This window comes from Erinaceus europaeus, chromosome 8, assembly GCF_950295315.1.
Source record: "Erinaceus europaeus chromosome 8, mEriEur2.1, whole genome shotgun sequence".
NCBI lineage: Eukaryota > Metazoa > Chordata > Mammalia > Eulipotyphla > Erinaceidae > Erinaceus > Erinaceus europaeus.
The window spans coordinates 49,093,397-49,111,525 of NC_080169.1; the positions used below are offsets into that span (position 1 = coordinate 49,093,397).

Sequence of the window (18,129 nt, forward strand, 5' to 3'; positions counted from 1 at the left end):
AAGGGCAACAAAAGGGAATAAATAAAATAAATATTTAAAAAAAAGAATAAGTAATAAATGATATTCTCAAGATCAATACAAATTATTTAAAGGATCATTTGTATTAATATATGTATACAGTATGCATTATATAATTAGCTATAAAGGCAACAGTATAATATATAATAACAAGTCTGAAGCTTTAAACTTTTCATTGTAAATAAACAATGACTCAGGGAGACGGAACATTCAACAGAATTATGAAACTTTCAGGATCATAATGTATTGAAATTCTAGATCTATCATTACTGTATCATATAAAACCACAGCTATGAGGTCAATGCTTAAACAAGAACAGCATCCAACGCATAATACAATTTATAGTTAAGAAATTTCCAGCAAAATTCTAGAAATCTGGCCACTTGAATTACCCTTGTTTTGTCCAAAAGTCAAGCCCTATGCAGCAAGCATCATTATTTCAACCTGTCCACTCGTGATTCTGATCCTTCATAACAACATCAAAGGAAATATTTCATCAACACTAGGCATTCTCAGCAGCTAAACATTATTGATAGCTTTGAAATTTTATTTGTCTTATTTAAAATAAGATTTCCTGAGATGTAAATTTATTGTTTTGACTACACTTTTGGATTTGTAGGCTCAGTAATACTAAATTGCCTACTGGGCTTAGTGGCTTCTTGCATGAGCTCCCGCAATTGTCCAATTTGTTCATCACGAAAATCATTAAGTTTTTCTTCTGAGAGGGTAGTTCCAAAGTATGCTTTTTCAGGTGAATTTTGTCTGTTTTCATTAGTCTGTTGCCATAGCACTGCAGCATACATCTAGTCAAAAGAAAAAGGAAAGTAAAGGTTATAGATAGAAAATAAAAGTAAGGTTTGTATTCACTCACTTGGTATATGACTGTTAAAAACTATAATGTCCTGTCACTTATTTTTCCCATAATTAAACTATCTGCATTTAGCAAAGAAGATAGAAACAATATAGTTCTGTCTTATTTAGTAATCATTTCAAATACTTTTATGTCTTTGCATTTTAAAAAGTTTTAACAGACCTTTATCAAAGTGCCTAACTACAGAGCTGAGGAAGGTGGGATTGGTCTATGAATAAACTTCAGAAGCAAACATAAACCACCCAAAAATCATATATAAAAATCATCTACTTTTAAAATTTAGTTTTAGAAATGCTTTAACAATTTAAACCCAGTGTCATAATTCAACCAGTAAACAAATTTGAAACATTAAGAGCTTAGACTAAAGAAATGTATACTCAGAACTGAAATCCATGCATTTAAAGAAGTTGACAGTTAATCCATTTTTCCAGTCATATTGAATAGTGATTTATAAGATTATAAGTTAATAGGAGTATATATAGTTTAATACTATTCCCACCACTAAAGGTTATATCTCGCCCCCCAGGCCCCCAAATTCACTTATTTTGGGAACCACAGAGTTTCATGAGATTTTCAAAGAATAATGGGAATGAGTGTTCTAATAAATAAGCTTAAAAGGTAAGTCCTAGAATTAATTTTCCTGTGTTCAATTTAAAATCTAACTGAAATTAAACTAGAGAAAAAGAAACTTCTAAAATCTTTAAACCTTCAATATTTAGTTACTATCTTTACCTATGACAAATTCTAACCCTTTTCACATATATACATATGTAAGAGAAGGACAGAGAGAGGGAAATTATGTATTGTATAGTTTTTTAAATATTTTATTTATTTCTTAGTAAGAGAGATCGGGGGAGAGAGAAAGAACCAGCCATCACTCTGATGTGCTGCCAGGGACTGAACTCAGGACCTCAAGCTTGAGAATCCAATGCTTTATCCACTGTGCCACCTCCTGGACCACTCGTATAGTTTTTTTTTATTATTATTTTTATTTATAAAATGGAAACACTGATAAGACCACAGGGTAAGAGAGGTACAATTCCACACAATTCCCACCACCAGACTCCGCATCCCATCCCATCCCATCCCATCCCCTTATAGCTTTCCTATTCTTTCACCCTCTGGGAGTATGGTAAGCTATAAAAATCTTAGAAGGCTAAGATGCTGAAACTTGTGAAAACTTGTGACAAAAGATAGAAATGAGACTTATATTTACCATACATTTGGCATTTCAAATCAAGCATCAAAGAGAAGAAATAAAAGAATATATAAGGAGCTTATGTAAGTTTCTCATCAGTGAGGAAAAAAAAAAAAAAAGGACTACTAGATTCTGGTCCACTAACACACACAACTGAAAAAACAACAGTGTAATCTCCATGCATTACTAAATATGTCCTTGATATATCTTTAGCCTATTGACATTCTTCTATACAAATTACAGTTCTTTCATAAGCCTACCTATGGAAAAATATGTATTCATGCTGTGAAATCAAAATAAGAAGTAGGGGGCAAGGCACTGGAGCTCCTGGTTGAGTGTACATATTACCTTGTACAAGGAACTGGGTTCAATCTGGGAAACTTCAGAAGTGGGGAAGCAGTGCTGTAGGGGTCTCTCTTTCTCCCTCTGCTTTTAATTACTCTGTCCTATCAAATAAAAAGAAAGAAAGAGCGAGAGAGAGAGAGAGAGAGAGAGAGAGAGGAGAGGTAAGAAAGAAAAGGTAAGAAAAGAAAAAAGAAAAATCAACTATTGATCACCTTGAACAAAAAAGAGGGGAAGGGAATGGATACCAGAAGTGGTAGGTTCATAGTGCAGGCACTGAGCTCCAGAAATAATCCTGGTGGCAATAAAATAAGAAATAGTTTATATACAGTCAACATCATACTCAATGACAAAAAACTGGTGGTATTTCCCCTTAGATCAGGTACTAGACAGGGCTTCCCATTAATATTCAGCATAGTGTTGGAAGTTCTTGCCACAGCAAGCAGGCAGGAGCAAGGAATAAAAGGGACACAGATTGGAAAAGAAGAAGTCAAACTCTCCCTATTTGCAGATGACATGAGAGTATACATAGAAAAACCTAAGCTTTTGGAAATCATCAGGCAATACAGTAAAGTGTCAGGCTACACAATTAACATACAAAAGTCAGTGGCACTCTTCTATGCAAATACTAAGAAGAAAATGAAATCCAGAAATCAATTCCTTTTACTATAGCAACAAAAACAATAAGATATCTAGGAATAAACCTAACCAAAGAAGTGAAAGACTTGTATACTGAAAATCATGAGTCACTACTCAAGGAAATAGAAAAAGTCACAAAGAAGTGGAAAGATATTCCATGTTCATGGGTTGGAAGAATTAACATCATCAAAATGAATATACTACCCAGAGCCATCAACAAATTGAATGCTATCCCCATCAATACCCCAACCACATTTTTTAGGAGAATAGAACAAATGCTACAAATGTCTATCTGGAACCAGAAAAGACCTAGAATGGCCAAAACAATCTTGAGAAGAAAGAACAGAACTGGAGGCATCACACTCCCAGATCTCAAACTGTATTATAGGGCTATTGTCATCAAAACTGCTTGGTACTAGAACATGAATAGACACATTGACCAGTGGAATAGAATTGAGGGCCCAGAAATAAGCCCCCACACCTATGGGCATCTAATCTTTGACAAAGGTGCCCAGACTATTAAATGAGGAAAGCAAAGTCTCTTCAACAAATGGTGTTAGAATAAATGGGTTGAAAAATGCATAAGAATGAAATTGAACTACTATATTTCACCAAATACAAAAGTAAATTCCAAATGGATCAAAGACTTGGATGTTAGACCACAAACTATCAGATACTTAGAGGAAAATATAGGCAGAACTGTTTTCCACATACATTTTAAAGACAACTTCAATGAAACTAATCCACTTACAAAGAAGACTAATGCAAGTATAAAACTATGGGACTACATCAAATTAAAAAGCTTCTGCACAGTAAAAGAAACCACTACCCAAAATCAAGAGACCCCTCACAGAATGGGAGAAGATCTTTACATGCCATATGTCAGACAGGAGGCTAATAACCAAAATATATAAAGAGCTTGCCAAACTCAACAAGAAAACAAATGACCTCATCCAAAAATGGGCAGAGGATATGAAAAAAACATCCACTACAGAAGAGATCCAAAAGGCTAACAAACACATGGAAAACTGTCCCAAGGCGCTGATTGACAGAGAAATGCAAATAAAGACAAAATGAGATACCATTTCACTCTTGTGAGAATGTCATACATCAGAAAAGATATCAGCAACCAATGTTGAAGAGGTTGTGGGGTCAAAGGAACCCTCCTGCACTGCTGGTGGGAATGTAAATTGGTCCAAACTCTGTGGAGAATAGTCTGGAGAACTCTCAGAAGGCTAGAAATGGACCTACCCTATGATCCCACAATTCCTCTCCTGGGGATATATCCTAAGGAACCAAACACACCCATCCAAAAAGATTTGTGTATACCTTTGTGCATAGCAGCACAGTTTGCAATAGCCAAAACCTGGAAGCAACTCAGGTGTCCAACAACAGATGAGTGGCTGAGTAAGTTGTGGTCTGTGTACACAATGGAATACTACTCAGCTATTAAAAATGGTGAATTCACCTTCTTCACCTCATCTTGGATGGAGCTTGAAGGAATCCTGTTAAGTGCAGTAAGTCAGAAACAGAAGGATGAATATGGGATGATCTCACTCTCAGGCAGAAGTTGAAAAACAAGATCAGAAGAGAAAACACAAGTAGAACCTGAACTGGAATTGGCATATTGCACCAAAGTAAAAGACTCTGGGAGCGCGGGGGGGAGTACAGGTCCAAAAAGGATGGCAGAGGACCTAGTGGGGTTTGTACTAGTATGTGGAAAAGTGAGAAATGTTATGCATGTACAAACTATTGTATTTACTATTGAATGTAAAACATTAATCCCCCATAAAGAATTAAAAAAAAACATTAGATTCCCATTCTTAAGTCTCTTCCTTCTTTCTTCCTTCTTTCCTTCCTTTCTTTCTTTCTTTCTTTCTTTCTTTCTTTCTTTCTTTCTTTTGTTGTAGTTGTTTAAAAAAAGAACTCAGCTAATGTTATGGCAACTAAAACATTCATAGTAACCTGAAATGTCACTAATTGAGAAATCAGAAGAGAGGCTGGGTGGTGGTGCACCTGGTTGAGCACAGGTTACAATGCACAAGGACCTGGGTTCAAGCCCCAAGTCCCCAACTGCATGATGAAACTTCACAAGTGGTGAAACTGGGCTGCAGGTGTCTCTCTCTCTCTCTCCTATCTCCCCCTACCCTCTCAATTTCTGGCTATGTCTACCCAATAGTAAATAAAGATTAAGGGGGGAGAAAGAGTCAATTAGACCCCTATCTTATATAATTCACAAAAAATAAACTCAACAAATTAAATAGAAGAAAACATAGGGAAAAAGTTTTACTTGGTTCTTGGCAATGGATTTTTGGGTATGGCACATAAAGCATGAAAAACAAGTGAGACAAATACGTATGTGGAATCTCTAAAATGAAACAAACAAAAGAAAACGCTCAAAAAATGAATGAGGTTTGTAGTCCCACAGGCAGGTGCAGAGGAAGGTTGGGTGACGATTGCTAAAGGTAGAAAATTCCAGTAATAAGATAAATAAGCACTGCTAATATTATGTACAACATGGTTACTGTAAAGACTTACATAGTTCATTTACAAACTGTTGAGAAAGGAGGTTCTATGAGATCGCAACACAAGAACAAAAAATATTTTCTTTTTTGTATGTATGTGAGATAGTAAACGTCAGCTATAGTTTGTGGTGGCAAACCAGAAGTGCATTTCATATGTAAATAAGAGATTTCAGGTCAAGATGGTAACATAGGACACTTCTTGATTTCTTACTCCTACAAACAAATCTATAGCAACACAGAGAACAGTTTCCTCTCAAAGAAATACAAAAGCTATTTTAGTAACTCCTATGCACCAGGCAATCAAGAAAAATATCCACATCAAAATAGTTAAAACACTATCTCATTAGAACCCCAACACTGGCACAATACCCAACCAGCACAGGACTCACAACTTTGAGAAGCCAAGGATTTGGAACTCCTATTCAGCACTCCACCTTTTAAAGATTTCCATCTGGAACACAAGGTCCCAAAACATCTAACTGAAAGCCACAGATTTGCATTCATTAGACCTATAAGGCTACAGAGTTGATGTTTTGTTTGTTTTTATTTTTGTTTTTAAATAAAGTTCTTAACAGACTCAGATTCACAGTCCTCTGGGGTCCAAAATACAAAAATAAGTATGCCTGTATCAAACTAAAAAGCTTCTGCACAGCAAAGAAAATGATCAATAAAAGCAAAGGTAATTTAATGGGAAAAATATTTGCAAAGCATACATTTTATATGACTAACATCCAAAATATATTCTGAAAACCCATACAACAGAATAAAAACAATTGTAAAATCAGGTAGATGGGGCCAGTGAAATACCTCACTTGAATAGTGTGCTGCTTTGCCATGCACAAGAACTTGTTAACTCTCAAGTCCTCATATTACTTTAACTTCTCAAACTGAAAATCATTACTCCTTCAATTCTTTTTGTGTAAATAAGTGAGAGCTATCAGATTTGTTTTTGTAGATTTGCAAAGAGAAAAGAAAATTTATTTGGACTCAAATATTTATTGTTCTTTGCTTTCTCAACTTCTAAAATGCTCTGATTAATTTTTTCTGTCAAATTCATCTGATTTATTAAAGCCGATCATCTTGTAGGATATCATTTATTAACTCTATGATCTTTATTTCTAATGAGTTTACAATGAATATCTGGGTAATAAGAACTTGTCCCTTTTAGTTCTTGCTATTAATCTTATTTGATCCTCATTCTTTCCTGTTTCCAAATAACTATTTCTCTCTATTAAGTGTTCATTTAGAACACACTAAAATTCTTTAATAAAGATAGCCTACATCTACCAGAACTTTTTCTTTATGTTTCTAGAAATATTTCTTGAACACTTTAGCATTACATATTTAAGCCATACATATGTAAAAAATCTAAGTAGTATATGCCAAAATAATTTTAAGTAGATCCCCAATTTCCTAAATTATAAATTGATAACTTAGCATACAATTTATGAACCTAAATTCACTTCATGTGCCACTAAACTACTATTGTATTCATAACATGAATCACTAAATTTATGATGCCTCTTCTCTATGAGCTAGAATGAATGCAGAGTAGTATTTCTGAACTGGCATACAAAAAGCTGAGACTTACTGATTACTATGAATATATCTTAACCACAATTTTTTAATATTTATTTATTTATTTATTCCCTTTTGTTGCTCATTTTATTGTTGTAATTACTGATGTTGTCATTGTTGGATAGGACAGAGAGAAATGGAGAGAAGAGGGGAAGACAGAGAGGGGGAGAGAAAGACTGACACCTGCAGACCTGCTTCACTGCTTGTGAAGCGACTCCTCTGCAGGTGGGGAGCCGGGGGCTTGAACTGGGATCCTTATGCTGGTCCTTGCACTCTGTGCCACGTGAGCTTAACCGCTGTGCTACTGCCTGACTCCCTCAACCACAAATTTTTAAAGATGTCAGTAAAGAAGACAGTTGTTAAGAATAAGGAATTTGAATATATGGAATAGTGAGAGTCAAAGAAAGCCAAGGATTTTTTTAAAAAAAAAGGAGAAAGAAATTAAACATAATGAATTTAACTATTTTAAAGTATTAGTATACTAGGAATACCAGCAGAAAGGAGTTACTAAACTCACATCCTAAAGAGACATTCACATGTATATAGAAAGAGATCATAAGAATTTGTCAAACGGGATGGGGCCAGGTGTTCGCTCACCTGGTTAAGCACACAGATTACAGTGCATAAGGACCCAGGTTCAAGCCCCTGGTCCCATCTGCAGGGGGAAAAGCTTTACAAGTGGTAAAGCAGTGCTGCAGGTGTCTCTCTATCTCTCTCTCCCTATCTCCTCCTCTCCTCTCAATTTCTCTCTCCATCCAATAATATATATATAATATAAAGAATTGGTCAAATTAGTCCATCTGTAGTATAAAATAGTATGTAACAGGTCAAAAGGAAAAGTCAGATATGACAGGAAAGGAGGGTGGTGCACCTGGTTAAGCGCACGTTACAATGCACAAGAAACTGGGTTCAAGCCCCCAGTCCCCACCTGCTGGAGGGAAGCTTCACGATTGGTGAAGCAGGGCTGCAGATGTTTCTCTGTCTCTCTCCATGTCTATCTCCCCTTCCTCTCCATTTCTGGCTGTCTTTATAACAAATAAAGATAATTTAAAAAATTTAAATAAAAATATTTTTATTTTTATATGTATGTTAAAAAGTAACTCAAAGAATATTAAATACAATACATTTGTACATATTTTAAAATATACAGACTTATATAAAGAAATCCTTTTATATATTTTCTATGTTAACCAAGTGTGCCACTAGCTGGCCCCATATTTAGGATGTTAATAGGCTGAAAGATGCCCCATAAAAACTTGGGAATTGGCCCTTCATATTCATGTTCTGCACATCTCACCTCTGTACTGCTTTGATCTTTTATGACTACTATTTAAGTAACTAATGGTATACAAGCAATTAATGGGAAAGAAAGAGAAAGAAGAGAAGTATAGAAAAGTTTTAGAATTGAGAAAATATAGCTATGGTCTTTCATGGATGTCCTAAGTGCAAAAACCAAATAAATTACCTATTGGAATTAATTTGGCTATAAAGATTACCAAAACTCAAATGCTCATTATTTTGGTAATCATGTAGACACAACCTGCTTTTCTTTGTTCTTTAAAGAAGAACTACAACTAAATTTTTCCCCAAAGTATAGCTTGAAACATATTTTATTTCATCATAAATCAATCTATATAGAAATCAAAATTGGCAAATTCTTTAAAATAAAAGGATACTCTATATTGGTTATTAAAGTTTTAAATGACATTTTAGCATAGGTCCTCTTTTACAGTAAAATCAGATGGTTTTACAAGTATAACTTTCTTTTGAGCTATATAAACCTTATTATAAATTATCTTAACACAACAGGCATATATACAGTTTTCAAGTTCACAAATTCCTGAAAGGCTGAAATGAAACTAGGTTTTCAGAATTTTAGCAAATTAATGGAAAAATGCTAGATCTAGAAGGAAAATTTTAACTTTCTTCCCAAATTATTCAATTATTAGAACATTTTATTTAGCAATATTGCATTAGCTCTATGTAGAATATTAGACAAGCTTTCCCTAGAGAACTGATTAAAAAAATGCCATCCTTCCTTCCTCATGAGGAGTAAAAACAACAGCCCTCTTATAAGAAACCTGAAAGTTATCTAAATTATAATAACTAAATTCAAAGACACCTTGGGGAACTTAAGTGCAGCTGCCTATGTCATTAATACAAACTATTTTATACTGTAGTATTAAAAAAAAAGTCTATGTTGGCAATAATAATAATTTAATTCCTTCATTTCCCTTTAACCAGGTTTAATGATTTTCAAGTCACTAATAATAGATTATTTGTTTTAATAGCACAGAAATACCATCAAGTAATAACACTTATTAGCAATAAAAGATTAATAAATACATCATAGTGATTCACATAAAACAAACAAAAACTAGCACTAAGTCTCTAGTAAGTATTTCTCAGGTGGCCTATGAAGCTGGTCCTCTCTAGATTCAAACTCCCCAGGTTCCTCTGCCCAATGTAGTCTACCAGACTCTGAACTCTCAGGATGAACAACAACAACAAAAAAGGTACTAGCTACTACTTCAGGAAAGAAAGGGAGATGGAGGGAGGGAGGGAGGGAGAGAGAGAGAGAGAGAGAGAGAGGCTAAATTCGAACACAGAAACTATTCTGAGTATTACTTATAGGTACAATGTCAACTGCCTAATCTTCAAATACATCTTTCTACTAAAGAAGTCAAAATTTTAGTATTTTTAACTTCATGAACCATTGATATTCCCCTCTGCTCAGTTTTGTTAGTAAGAATATTATATTTACAGAAATGTAGTAACAGTGCCATTCTAATAGTTTGTTGTTGTTGTCTTGGAAGCAGGTCTGCAGTTGTCTGTCTTTCTCTCTCCCCCTTTATCTTCCCCTCCTCTCTCCATTTCTCTCTGTCCTATCCAACAATAGCAACAGCAACAGTAACAATAACAGCAACAACAAGGGCATGAATGGCAACAAAAATAGGAAAAAATGGCCTCCAGGGGCAGTGTATTCCCTATGAAAGCACCAAGCCCCCAATATAACCCTGGAGGCAAAAAAAAAAAAAAAAAGACACAGAGACAGAGGGAGAAAGAGAAGCCATGACACCACAGCATGCTCCACCATTAATGGAGCTTCCCTGATACTGTGCATGGTGTACTCCCATGAGGTGCTGAAGCTTAAACCCAGGTCCTTATTTAGTCTATCAAAGTGATTTTTGTAGAGCTGGGGCCCTTGAGCATGTACAATTCACAGTGCTGGCCGGCCATCTTTCATACTCAGCAAGAGATGGAGAAAGACCTCCAGATCCTTAGCCTCCTAGAGAAAGACAGAAACTGGCTAGGTGCCAGGCTATCATTGTGGGTGTTTCTTTCCAGGCACATGCTCTCTGGGTTGGGAGCCAACCTGGGCTGCTGCTTACTCAGCTACACGGGAGAGAGACCAGGAACTCGAGCAGAGCGGTAATGCAATGCAATGACTTTATTGATCAGAGACAACATATATATCCAAAAGTGACAAGTGGGAAAAGGAAATGGCTAGGAGAGGGGGTGGAGAAAAGAGTGCAAAGGTAGAAAGCTTCCATAGCAGCTACTGCAAAGGTTTTAACCAGTGGGATTAACCAATACCCTGCAGGCAGGGTGGGTCTAAGGTAAAACAATGATTATGTAAATAGACCATAGCATCAGAGCAGCGAGGGCTGCCTGACAGCTTGGGATATAGATGGATCGATGCCCACTGAGAAGTGGAGAAGCTATTATAAAAAGCCAAACCGTCTGCAACCCAAAAAGAATTTGGTCCATACTCCCAGAGAGGGAAACAATAGGGCAAGTAAACCAGAGGGCTCTGTACCGCCATTCCACCAGGACCTGAAGCATTTGTCATCAGGAATCTTTTTCTTTTCTTTCTTTCTTTTTTTTTTTTATACCACCAATGAAAGGAATCCAGAAAACACCTGAGTAAGCCAAGCACAGTTTTGCTTGTCTGACACAGAAGAGAGAAAAAGGACACTTGGAAGTAGTAATAGGTGTAGGGGTGAACTAGAAAAGGAAGTAAAGACAGGACTGGGGAAAAAAAATATATATATAGACAGTTGTAGACTCAGGAGCCCATATCAGTGACCTTGGAGAGAACTACTACAGTTTCCAGTAGAAGGGAGGAGACACACAACTCAGGTGGTGGGAACTGTATGGAATTATACCCCTCTTATCTTACAATTTTGTATATCAATAGTAATTCACTAATAAAATAACATTTTTTTTTAAATTTTTTAATATTTATTTTATTTATTTATTCCCTTTTGTTCCCTTGTTGTTTCATTGTTGTAGTTATTATTGTTGTTGTTGTTGGATAGGACAGAGAGAAATGGAGAGAGGGAGGGGGAAGACAGAGAGGAGGAGAGAAAGATAGACACCTGCAGACCTGCTTCACCGCCTGTGAAGCGACTCCCCTGCAGGTGGGGAGCCGGGGTTCGAACCGGGATCCTTATGCCGGTCCTTGTGCTTTGCGCCACCTGCGCTTAGCCCGCTGTGCTACAGCCCGACTCCCTAAAATAACATTTTAAAGAAAAAGGGATACCATAACACCAGAGTTTCAGAGCTTCCTTCACTGCTATAGTATCTCCTGTGTGGTGCCAGGACTTGAGCCTGGGTCATGAGCATGGTAACACATGTACCCTATATGGTGAGCTATCTCTCTAGCCTTCAAATAGTTTAGTTTCTAAGTCACATAAAATTCACAACAATTTTACATTTCAATTTAGGGAGTATGTTATGATCCAAAGTTATAATTGTAATAAATATTACTTTGTTCCTGAAAGACAAATTTTAACAGAAAATCAAAATATATGTTCTTATATTTACTGGTGACTATAAAACATTAATCCTCCAATAAAGGAAAAAATGTTAAAAAAAAAAGCTACTTCATTTAATTAAATTAGGTCCTGGTTTTATATATAAGCTCAAGCATATAAATATATAGCACACAGATGTTTATACTAATTCTCATAATAGAACAAAATATTTTAAAGAATATATATTCACAAAATTGAGTATTCAATTTTAAAGCTAATTTAAAATTTTTACCTCACTAGTAGATACACAAATTATTACATTATCTAAAACCAATAAGCATTGGGAAATGTTTTTTGTGTTTCTACTTTCAATTACATAATCTATATACTGTCCTTTTCCAATTAAATGTTATACTTTGGTAAAATACACTTAGGGATCAATTAAAACTTTCACAATCATATCTTTTCTTTTTTTAGCCTCATTATAGATTAACTTTGAAAAAGAACTTTTAAATCACTAGAGATAAATTATTTTAAATTCTCAAGAGATTATAGTTCAGTCTACATTTTATTTATGAACTACACTATTTTTAATTTAATGGGAATTTCTGGCAATACCAAACAGTTAAAGTATATGATATTAAATCTTGGCAACTGGCATGGTATATTGGAATGTTGATACATTTCACCTCATTATCTTTGCATAAATGCAAACAGCAGGAGAGAAGGGAAAAACTGAGGGGAAACAATAATGAGAAGAAATGGAGATTATGATAACATTACTTTGATTGTTTAAAGAGCACAGGTTAGATAGTAGAGAGTTAACATTTTCAATTGGTGTTTAAGTTGATTCAATTATTATTATTATCATCATCATTATCTTGTATTAATGATCTCTGTTATAGGTGTGACTTTCAATATAAGGACAGTGGTAAAACACAAAGTGAAACATGGTCTGAGAGCAATGTATTGCACCAAAGCAAAGGACTCTGGGGAAGTAGGGGTGGGAGGATAACCTTGGTGTCTTGGTGCATGATGATCAAAAATGACCCTAAGGGGCCAGGTGGTGGCACACCTCGTTAAGTGCTCACATTACAGTACACAAGAGCCCAGGTTCAAGTCCTTGGTCCCCACCTGCAGGGGAAAGCTTCACAAGTCGTGAAGCAGGGCTGCAAGTGTCTTTCTGTCTCTTTCCCTCTCTCTCTCTCCTCTCCCCTTCTCAATTTCTCTGTCAATATCCAATAATAAATAAATTTTAAAAATAAAGGTTAAATATATATTTAACCCTAAGTTGTGGGTGAAAGTTTTCTGCAGCAGAGAACTTTCACAAGGAGATGAGAAATTGTACCCATGTGTTGACAACTGCACTGTAAGCCATTAACCCACTCCGATAAAAATGCTAAAAAACATCTTTTTGGTCTGAACGATGACTAGAGTAATCAATCTAAATTTGGGAACATATAGAAGTTAGCAAAGTCAAATGAAGATAAAAGAAATAAAGAAGACACTAAGTATTCAGGTTTTCTAATTTTAGTATAATCAGTAATTCCGATATAAAAAAAAATGGGGGCCAGGTGATGGCACACCTGGTTGAGTGCACACATTACCATGCATAAGGGTCTATATACAAACCCCCGGTCCCTACCAACAAGGGGAAGCTTCACTAGCATTGCTGCAGGTGTCTTTCTCTTGCTCCCTTCTCAATTTTTTAATGTCTCTGTCCAAAATAAATAAATAATACTAAATAAGCAAACAAAAAACTTAGTAGAGAAACAATGTAATTGTAACAAGACATTCTTCCAACTCTGGTCAATAGCAGTCAATATGAGCCCTACAGTAGAGTCCTACAGACAACATACTATTTCTTCCCTTTTATTACTGCTTTTTTTTTTTCACCGGGGTTATTATAACTGGGGCCTTCCTTCCTTCCTTCCTTCCTTCCTTCCTTCCTTCCTTCCTTTCTTCCTTCCTCTCTCCCTCTTTCTTTCCCCATCCTCCTTTCTCCTCTTTTTTTCTTTTCTCCTCGTCCCTCCCTCCCTTCCTTCCTTGCTGACAGAAAGTGAGAGGAGAGGAGAAGATATGAAGAAAGACAGGCATCAGCAGATCTACTTTACTGCTTATGAAGCTCCTGTAGGTGAAGAGTCCTGGGCTCAAACCCAGGTCCTCTGCATGGTAATGTGTGTGTTTAATCCAATGCACCACCCACCAAGCAGCCCCACGTTGTTTTATTTCAACTCAGCCTGTCCTATAATTAAAACAATTATCAAGCAAACTGTCTTAAGCTGAGAATAGAAGCATTTTATTGCTGCTATAATAAATTGTCATAAATAGTGGTTTAAACTTACTATTTTATAGTTCTAAGACAAGGAGTATCACAGTTTTAAAGTCGGAATGGAGTATCAACAGAGCTGCTTTCCTTTGGAAGCCCTAGAGAAGAATCCATCCCTTTAGCTTCACATGGCAGGATTTTGTCATTTTAACAGCTGAGTAACATTCTATTTACACTACTTGTTTCTCAGATATGGCAGAGAAAATGGTCACAAGTGGAAATTAGTGTGTTTGTTTACACCAAAATGCAAAAGTAATTCTCCATTTAAAAAAGAAAAGCTTGCATCTACTGAACTCAAATCAATGCAACCAGTACGACCTTGACATGTTTCACTTTAAATTATGTCCAGGGACGCCAGGCATGGAATTTCAACCCTTCAGCTCCAGTACTCTGCCACCAAGTTGAAGATGCTACCATGCCAACCTGACTGCCTTAGATAGATGACTTCACCAATGTACCCTTGAACCCCTCCTCGCCAGAGCCCTGCCCCACTAGGGAAAGAAAGAAACAAGCTGAGAGTATAGATCAACCTGCCAACACCCATGTCCAGAAGAGAAACAATTACAGAAGCCAGAACTCCCACCTTCTGCACCTCATAATGATTCTGGGTCCATGTTCCCAGAGGGATAAAGAATAGCAAAGCTTCCAATGCAGGGGACAGGATGTGGAACTCTGGTGGTGGGAATTGTGTGGAATTGTAGCCCTCTTGTCCTATGGTCTTGTCAATCATTATTAAATTAATTTTTAAAAATGAGAGAGAGAGAGAGAATGGAAAAGAAAAGCTATATTGCACCCATTTAAGGTCTCCTTGTACATTATGACTGAATGCTCTCCCAGTCTAAGGTCTCGGCATCCCTTTGCTATTCTTTTTTTTTTTTATAATTTTTTTAAAATTATCTTTATTTATTGGATAGAGACAGCCAGAAACTGAGAGGGAAGGGGGAGATAGAAAGGAGAGAGACAGAGAGATACCTGCAGCCCTGCTTACCACATGTGAAGCTTTCCCCCTACAGGTGGGGCCTAGGTCCTTGTGCACTATAACCTGTGCGCTCAACCAGGTGTGCCACCACCCAAACCCCAACCCTTTGCTATTCTTTCTAAAAATCCACTTCTAAGTTTCAGAGTCTCAACATCACCAAATACAAAACCTACTCTTAAACCCTGAAAACTCTGCCTACCATTACAGTTACATATTTACAATGTCTACAATGCATAGCCATTTGGATATTTTCCCAGTAGTACCCAACAGTAGCATGGTCTTACATTAGCTTCATCTTTTTCTTTTTTTCTTAGGCTAGATAGATTCTCAAACATAAAAAGTATAGTACTCACAAAGATACAAAGATATTAAACCACTGAGACTTTGAAAATACTTAACATTAATTAGATGAATAAAAACCTTAACTCAAAGAATCTTTGAAAATATGCATACAATTTTTCTATAAAATAGTGAAGATCCAGTTTAAAGAAAAATGAGTTACTTATTATAACACCATGCACTATTCAATTAGGCCCTCAACAAATAGTTCTATATTACTGAATAATGAAAAAGGAAACTTAAAAAATAAAAGCACAAAGATAGGTTGCTTACATCTATATATATTTTTCGAATAAATTACTTTGAGTAGAACATGTATTGGACACACTTACTAAGTCTTAAAAACCTAATACCGGGAGTCAGGCAGTAGCACAGAAGGTTAAGTGCAGGTGGCACAAAGCACAAGGACCTGCTTAAGAATCCCAGTTTGAGCCTCTGGCTCCCCACCTGCAGGGAAGTCTTTTCATAAGCAGTTAAGCTGGTCTGCAGGTGTCTCTCTTTCTCTCCCCCTCTCTTTCTTCCCCTGCTCTCTTCATTTCTCTCTGTCCTATCCAACAACAACAACAATAATAACTACAACAATAAAACAACAAGGGCAACAAGAGAACAAATAAATATTTTTTTAAAAATCTAATAAAAACCATTAAGTAAACTGAATTATATATACTCAAATATGACATTCTATTTATTTTATGAAGTGAGTTTCATCTGAGTTTTAGTAATGCATATTTAAGTAAAGCAACTGAAAATATTAATTATGGATTAGTTTCCAGATAAAACTAAAGAGCAATGCAGTCAGTACAAATGTATTCAAATTATATTCAAATTCATACAATTATTCATGTAATTGGTAATGCTTGCATATGAGGGATAATATAACAAAGGAAGAGTTCATAATAATAAAAAAGAGAATCATCTTAAAAAACAGAAAGGCAGGGGCCGGGTGGTGGCACACCTGGTTGAGTGCACATGTTGCAATGCACAAGGACCAGGTTTGAGCCTCTGGTCCCCACGTGCAGGGGGAAAGCTTTTCAAGTGGTGAAGCAGGTATCTTTCTGTCTCTTTCCCTCTCTGTCTCACTCTTCCTCTTGATTTCTGACAGTCTATCCAATAAATAAATAAAGATAAAAAAATAAATATCAAACCTGACTTAGAAAAAAAAAGGCAAAGTAATAAATGGGAAAGTATGCCACTATTAATTACTGAACTGGGATGACCAAAACCTTAAACATGATTTCATTATAAATGCTTATTTTTCATCATATAGTGAGACAGACACACAGAGACTTTCTAGGACTGTAGGTTACCATCCCTGAACCATAGTACTCTCCCCCATGGTGCCAGGTTTTTTATTTTTATTTTTATTTTTTTTAAAAAAAGGAAACACTGATAAAACCATAGGATAAGAGGGGTACAATTCCACATAATTCCCACCCCCAGAACTCCGTATCCAATCCCCTCCTTTGATAGCTTTCCTATTCTTTATCCCTCTGGGAGTATGGACCCAGGATCATTATGGGATGCAGAAGGTGGAAGGTCTGGCTTCTGTAATTGCTTCCCTGGTGCCAGGTCTTAAACCTGGGACACTTGTAACAAGGCATACCTCCGATAACTGGCAAGTCATGTACCCTGTAACTGGCAAGTCATGTCCGCAAAGCAATAAATTTGCATTTTTAAACACCAACAAAAAATTAGATTTCACAAAATGATCTAAAGCATATAGAATCAAAATATTCAGGAAGTGAGTAGTATTGCTTTATATATTAGAAAGCTGCTAAGAGAATTGAGAATTGACCTTAAAAATTCTCATCACGCGGGGGTAGATAGCATAACGGTTAAACAGACTGTCAAACCAGAGGCTCCGAAGTCACAGATTCAAACCCCCGCATTACCATTAGCCAGAGCTGATCAGTGCTCTGGTAAAAAAAAAAAAAAAAAAAATCTTATCACAAGGAAAAAAACTGTAAATATGTATGGTATTTAAAAAAATTTTTTAAATATTTATTCCCTTTTGGTGCCCTTGTTGTAGTTATTATTGTTGTTATTGATCTCATAGTTGTTGGATAGGACAAAGAGAAATGGAGAGAGGAGGGAAAGACAGAGAGGGAGAGAGAAAGACAGACACCTGCAGACCTGCTTCACTGCTTGTGAAGCGAGTCCTCTGCAGGTGGGGAGCCCGGAGCTGGAACCGGGATCCTTACACCAGTCCTTATGCTTTGCGCCATCTGAGCTTAATCTGCTGTGCTACAGCCCGACTCCCACGGTGATGAATTTTTAACTACAATTATTGTGATGATAGTTTACAGTACATATATACAAATTTCAAATCACCATGCTATATGCTGAAACTAATATTACATGTTATTTATATCTCAATTGTTTCAGATCTTAAATGCATAAAGTAAATTCCTTGAACATGCTGTCACAGGCTAATCTAAAAATGCTAATCTTACAGTAGTTTCAAAATGTGTTACTTCATTTGGGAATTTACCATTCCTATTTAGATATTTTTTAATTTAGTATTAATTAGTACTCAATTTTCTATCATATA

The 18,129-nt window shown here is 36.0% G+C and overlaps 1 protein-coding gene across 3 annotated transcripts in view; it reads right to left on the minus strand.

Moving 5' to 3' along the window:
- Positions 1 to 227: 227 nt before the first annotated feature.
- Positions 228 to 18,129, minus strand: part of SDHAF3 (succinate dehydrogenase complex assembly factor 3) — a 65,176-nt gene continuing 47,274 nt past the window's right edge. For 2 of the 3 annotated variants that reach the window (XM_060196190.1, XM_007532554.3), the window contains exon 2: positions 228 to 821. In XM_060196190.1, coding sequence (XP_060052173.1) covers positions 578 to 821 — 244 coding nt within the window. In that variant the 3' untranslated portion in view covers positions 228 to 577. Of the gene's footprint in view, positions 822 to 2,435; positions 2,534 to 18,129 lie in introns of all 3 variants that reach the window. The other variant, XM_060196189.1, reaches the window with a different exon arrangement.